We start from the raw sequence: 5,720 nt of genomic DNA, 5'->3' as shown, positions 1-5,720 counted from the left end.
GAGCGAAATAGTCACAAACACCCTCTTAATATTAACAATATTGGTCGTGGTTTTAGTGATAAACTGTGTTTATTTCTAGATAAATTTGTTAATGCCCCTAAAGATTAATGTCTGGATCTGATTTTTTTACACTCTCAATCATCCTATCAAGAAGTAGTAGAATATACACAGTAAAAGCCTCCTTTTCCAACCACTGAAAACTCAACAAAGAAAAGATAACCTTAGAGGTGGACGTACGATCTCGCCTTACATTTTGTAATTCACCAATAATCAGATTACCGTTAAAAAGGGAAAAGACGAGAGAACAGTGCAGTGAGATTATATGCTGGCAATCCAGACAAAGACGCTTTACCTCAAACACAAAGAAACAAGCAGTAATAGTTAACCAATCACAAACAGTGTACGGGCAGTCACCATGCACAGGCTCGTCAGCTCGTGTCGTGGTCGTGGATCGTGGACGATTTGAAGGAACACATGAGCAAACCAACAGCACACTTTCACTTGCTTAAAAAAAGATGGGTACGTCGACGGTGTTGGCTTGGCTTCAGGAGTGAGACCTGCGCCACCTTGACACGGTCGGCGTGCCCCGCCCCTGCTTCCCCGCGCTGAGCGGCGTCCTGTCCACGCCGCTGTCGGAGTCGTCCACCCTCGACGTCGCGCCGGCGCCCGGGCCGCCGCCGCCGAACAGGAACGCGGCGCCCCACCTGAACAGCCCCCGCTGCCGCCGGCCGCCCTCCGAGCCCAGCCGGTCCACCTGCGCCTGCAGCGCGTGGCACTGCACCTGCATGCGTTGGAGGCATCGTCGACGCACGTCAGTCCACGCGCCCACTCACTGACACTGACAGCCACCGTACGTACGTACATGTGGCTTTGGCTCATCATGACTTGCATGCACGCACAGAAGTACAAGTGCTACGCTACCTGGAGGCGCGCAACGTCCTCGCGGAGGCGCCGCAGCTCGTGGTGCTGCGCCGCGACGGCGACCTCGCGCTTGGACGGGCACCGCGCGCTGCCGCCCGCGGCGACGGCAGCGCTGTAGTAGGGGAGGTCGAGGGAAGCGGCGGTGGCGGGGCTCCTGATGATCTGTTGCGGGTCGCGGAAGGAGCCTCCGCCCGCGCCGCTCCACTCGGCGAGGCGGTGGTGGCCGGCGATGAGCTTGCCGCCGTGCTCCGACGACAGGAAGAGCACCTGGACCACGCAGCGCACCGGCAGGCGGTCGTTCTGCACGGCGTGCGCGGCCGCCTCCGCCGACAGCTTGCGCGCGTCGATCAGCCGGCACAGCGACCGCCGCTCCTCCTTGGTCGCGCGTGGGTGTGCCTGCACGCGTGCACCACGTCATCATAACATCCATCGTATTCAAATGTCGAAATCCACAGGGATCAATGGATCATGCATGTGTTCAAGGTCATCCCAATTTTCTCTTTCTTGGATATAAAGAGAAAAATAGATATTTGAGATTCCAATTGTTACGTTTCGCAATTTCACAACTAATAGATTAAAAACAAATCAAAGTGCTGTGAGGCTTTAAAGACATGTTTTTTTTTCTTAGTTACGAATCAATCCAATTCACATAACATTCCTATAGAAAGAGAGAGAGAGAAAACACCCACTTTCCAAAGCAGAACTATAAACTGTTTTATTTTCTCTCTTATATAGTTGGAAACAAGAGAAAGATACTAACAGGCATTACAGGACGAGCAGTGATCCAGCTGATGTGTACTATAGAGCATCACATATATACACGGAGACTCCATGTGCGGCGGCAGATGATTCTCTTGTTTTGTAGCGCTTGTAGATTGAGTTAGCTCACGTGATCGCTATCAGGATCGCATTGTAGCAATGTATGTGTGTATAGCTTGTTTACGTTCGTTCGCTGGTTAGTTTCTGGGCTGATAAGTCCGACGCTGGTTTATTATGAGAAAAAAATACTAATAAATTCTGGCTGAAGCCAACAAACGAACAGTCTGATTGAGTCTGATTGAGGAGCTAGAAAGATAGGCCCCCTTTTTACCACCCTTGATGTGACCAGACAGGATATCCGGTATACATGATTAGAATGATACTACTACTACAGTACTACTCCATAAAAAGAATCTAATTCCTATTTTTATGAGAAATTCAAACAATTTGAAATTAAATTAAAATTATATAAAAATACTAACATTTATGATACAAATAAGTGTTATTAGATTAATTCTGAAATATGTTTTCGTAGTAAATCTCATTGAAGACACAAATATTGATAGCACCCATTATAAATTTGGTTAAATTTAAACCAGTTTGATTGGTATATATCAATTCTATAGTCATCTTTTTATGGACCGATGGAGTACAAAGCAGTGGGTGGATCACGCTACAGACGTCGGACAGTGATTTCCTTATTTTGATTTTTTTTTGAAGAAATGGAAAAAGGAAGATAAATGTTCAGTAGAAATTAATTCGAAATGATTTTACTATTTGTGTCGAAACTGCAGACACAGGTTGGCTCTCGAAGAAGACCTCCTGTCCCAAGAGGCAAGAACTAGTACTAGTTCAGAGTTGTATTTTGGTGCCGGTTTTCTTCTGAAGTTAAACGCCCCGTTCGTTTAGGCTCGTCCCAGTGATAAACTATGACTAAAAGTATACTGATTTAATATGAGAAAAAATACTATTCGTTAACGGATAAACCATGATTTATAAGACAAACACGGTAAAGCGAACAGGCCGAAAATCAGACGCAGCTTGTATAACGGTTCGCCTAATCAAAGTCGACACTTCCTGATGAGTTTGATGGTCCAGATTGATAGGGCTACTGCCACTGTGGTCAAACGCACAGAAACATGTGCCTGCTCCGTCCCACACAGTACCCGGCCAGGCGCCCAGGGCCATGGTATAGCAGCAGCATGCGTCCAACCCAGTCGTCACGTCGCCCGACGTACCGTACATCGTCGTCGTCGCCTCTGCATGGATATTCGCGCGCCAATCACGCACACACCAACACCCTCTTCGCCTTTTTGGCCTTTCATTCTCAGCCGATTGAAAGTTTTTTTAACCTGATGAATTGATGAATAGTACTATTTTCGTTTTATTTGATAAATATTGTCCAATCGTGGACTAACTAGGCTCAAAAGATTCATCTCGTGATTTTCAACTAAACTGTGTAATTAGTTATTTTTTTTACCTACATTTAATACTCCATACAAACGTCCAAAAATTGATGTGATGAAGAGAGAGCAAAAAAAACTTTGAATTTTGATGGGATCTAAACAAGGCCTCACATCCAGTCATCCATATTGTTTAGAGCGAGCCTAATAATACGCTTACTCACTGTAAGGTTCTTTACAGCCGTTCTTTATGGCCTTTCCTCAGTCCACTTATACAGTAGTTAGCTCTTTATAGTTAATACATTGTCCACTTGTCTCTCTCATAGCCTTTCTTGGTTCTTGTGCCCAAGTCGATTGTAAGCTTACAGCCTGCTTCTCCTCTCTCTCCTTCTCTCTTTTCTCCACCTCAGTATTTAGTCGGCTTACAGCCTACTATTATACTTGCTCTTATGGGCGTGCCATGCGACTTGCCCACGCTTAATGATTTGCTTTGCCACGAGCGATTCAACATCGTCGTCATCCTTGTTCTGTACTCGACTCTATCATAAGACTGAACTTTATCTAGGGCCCTGGTTTGTTTGTAACTTTGTATCATAATAATGCATCGGTAACATTTTATTTGTTTTTCATGCCCCATTCTTAAATTGACAGAGAAGAAAGCAATTACGGCCTCTAGAGGCATAACCAAAGAAAAATTAATTATACTCGGCTACACATTCTAAATTACAAGATGTTTTAACTTTTCTACGAAGATTTTGCTATGCATGTGTAGACTGGGGCGGATCCAACGGTCGGTGGGTGGGTGGGTGGGTGGGGGGTGGGGGGGGGGGGGGGGGCGAAGCAGTGGAACCCCCTGAGCCCCCATGAATTTTTAGGCAAAGTTCTATAGTATAGGTGGGGCTGAGACTTAAGATCGAGCAGCAGTCGGAGGTATGTGTTGTTCAACCCCTCTAAATTTTTTCCTGGATCCGCCGCTATGTGTAGATATATGTAATAAAAATAACATATGTAGAAAAGCCAAAATATCTTATAATTTGGAACAGAAGTACATCAAGCAAAAACTCGAGGAGAGGAACATTTTATCCAATGGGTAAACGTTACTAATGTTGTTTTAGTGGTGCACAATTGCACAAATAGTGATGCTCATTTTAGCTTGATTTTTTTTGGTGAACTATATTTTGAACATTTTTTTTACAATGGTGGTAGAGTACGACTCAGTCCTTCGGAGGTGCTCATAGAGATAGGGTTTACGTACGTGTGTTCTCGTTGGGATGAGTGTGCGTGGGTGTTGTGACCATCTACGTTGTAGTGTTTAATTCTCAAAAAAAAAGTATAGAAGAAAAAATGTGTTAGTATAGGACTGTTCAAGAGGACATACTCGGTGATATTTTTATATAAATATATATAAATGTAGAAAACATTCTACTTATAAACACGTTAATCTATGGGAGTATTTGAAACACACAACCATTATTAGTTCTGCAATATAAAATATATGGTATAAAAGAACAATTCACGAACGAATGTCCAGAGACCGTTTTTCTAACCAAGAAAGGAAAAGGAAGCATATTTATAGATGAAACCCATGATAATAATGTACGGATCGCCCATCGCCGTATTAGTTAAGCAGGCCAAACATGATCATGGTTAACCACAGAGAGATAAGTATGATTGTTCCCATGCATGGACTAATTCAAGCAGCAGAAGTGCAGTGCACTCACCTTGAGGTAGGTGTCGACGGCGCGGTACAGGCCGTCGTCGGCCGCGCGGGCGTGCGCCGGCACCGCGCGCGCCAGCTCCTCGAACTCGGACGGACGGAGCCCGGCCTCCAGCGCGGCCTCCGCCAGGTACGCGTCCACGAGCCTGGCCACCCTGGCCGCGGCCGCGCCGCCGCCGCCGGCCTTGGCGCCCTCCCGCAGGAACCCGCGCACGAGGCGGAGCACGAGCGGCACGTCCAGCAGCGTGGGCGGCGACGCGTACGGCGCGCACGGGGCCAGCGCGCCGCGCGCTAGCCCGCCGAACGCCGGGATCATCACGGCGCCCAGGGAGGCCTGGTCCAGCCGCCGCGCCACGCGGGCCTCCAGGTCCCCGAGCAGCGCCGCGTCCGCGCCCACCGTGCTCCCCGCGCGGAGCAGCCGGAGCAGGAAGTCGCACGTGATGCCGTCGCTCTTGCCGCCGTCGCCGTCGCCGTCGTCGGGCGGGAGCGCGGCCACGAGGGACTCGAGGAGGAGCCGCTTCCTGAGCCACGCGGCCGTGGGGCTCTCCGGCGGGAGCAGGAAGCGCCCGGACGGGGACGACGCGGCGTCCGGGAGCCACCGCGCCGCGTAGTGCGACAGCACGGAGGCGAGGCTGGTCCCGGACCCGGCGGCGGCAGCCGCGGGCGGCCTGGAACGGATGGCGGCGATGGTGCGCGCGAAGGCGTCGACGTCGTTAACCACGCACGAGTCGTCGCTGGCGCGCGAAGGGGTGGCGGTGGCGGCCGGGGAGTAGGAGAGCCGTGGCTCCGGGGAGGCACTGTGGGCGGTGGGCTCGACGGCGCGCGTGCTTGTAGTTGTAGCTCGAGGGGATAGGGACGGCATCATGGTGCCCCGCCGGCCGGCCGCCGGCGTTTCTTTGGTTGGCTGCGACTGCGAGCTA

General features: G+C 49.5%; 1 protein-coding gene across 2 annotated transcripts; it reads right to left on the bottom strand.

The window, feature by feature from the left end:
• Positions 1 to 375: 375 nt before the first annotated feature.
• On the bottom strand, positions 376 to 5,720 carry LOC136518996 (coleoptile phototropism protein 1-like). 2 transcript variants are annotated; one of them, XM_066512666.1, is made up of 4 exons: positions 4,805 to 5,720; positions 4,339 to 4,381; positions 922 to 1,317; positions 376 to 781 (listed from the first exon to the last, which is right to left on the bottom strand). In XM_066512666.1, the coding sequence occupies exons 1-4, from the start codon at positions 5,663 to 5,665 to the stop codon at positions 498 to 500; spliced, it is 1,584 nt and encodes a 527-aa protein (XP_066368763.1). In that variant the 5' UTR covers positions 5,666 to 5,720; the 3' UTR covers positions 376 to 497. The 2 variants fall into 2 exon arrangements, with proteins under 2 accessions (XP_066368763.1, XP_066368764.1); XM_066512667.1 differs by lacking the exon at positions 4,339 to 4,381 and having other exon boundaries at positions 411 to 781.

This window comes from Miscanthus floridulus, chromosome 17, assembly GCF_019320115.1.
Source record: "Miscanthus floridulus cultivar M001 chromosome 17, ASM1932011v1, whole genome shotgun sequence".
Taxonomy (NCBI): Eukaryota; Viridiplantae; Streptophyta; class Magnoliopsida; order Poales; family Poaceae; genus Miscanthus; species Miscanthus floridulus.
Note: the sequence above shows the minus strand (reverse complement) of the source record. Positions and strands in the feature narration are given on the sequence as shown.

What these genes read in the sequence shown, in the direction of transcription:
- LOC136518996 (XM_066512666.1), bottom strand. Translation starts at nt 5,665, where the DNA reads ATGATGCCGTCCCTATCCCCTCGAGCTACAACTACAAGCACGCGCGCC. An exon ending in CCGTCGACACCTACCTCAAG is followed by an intron (nt 4,382 to 4,804) that starts GTGAGTGCACTG and finishes ACTACAACGTAG; the next exon opens with ATGGTCACAACACCCACGCA. An exon ending in TCATCCCAACGAGAACACAC is followed by an intron (nt 1,318 to 4,338) that starts GTACGTAAACCC and finishes GCACGCGTGCAG; the next exon opens with GCACACCCACGCGCGACCAA.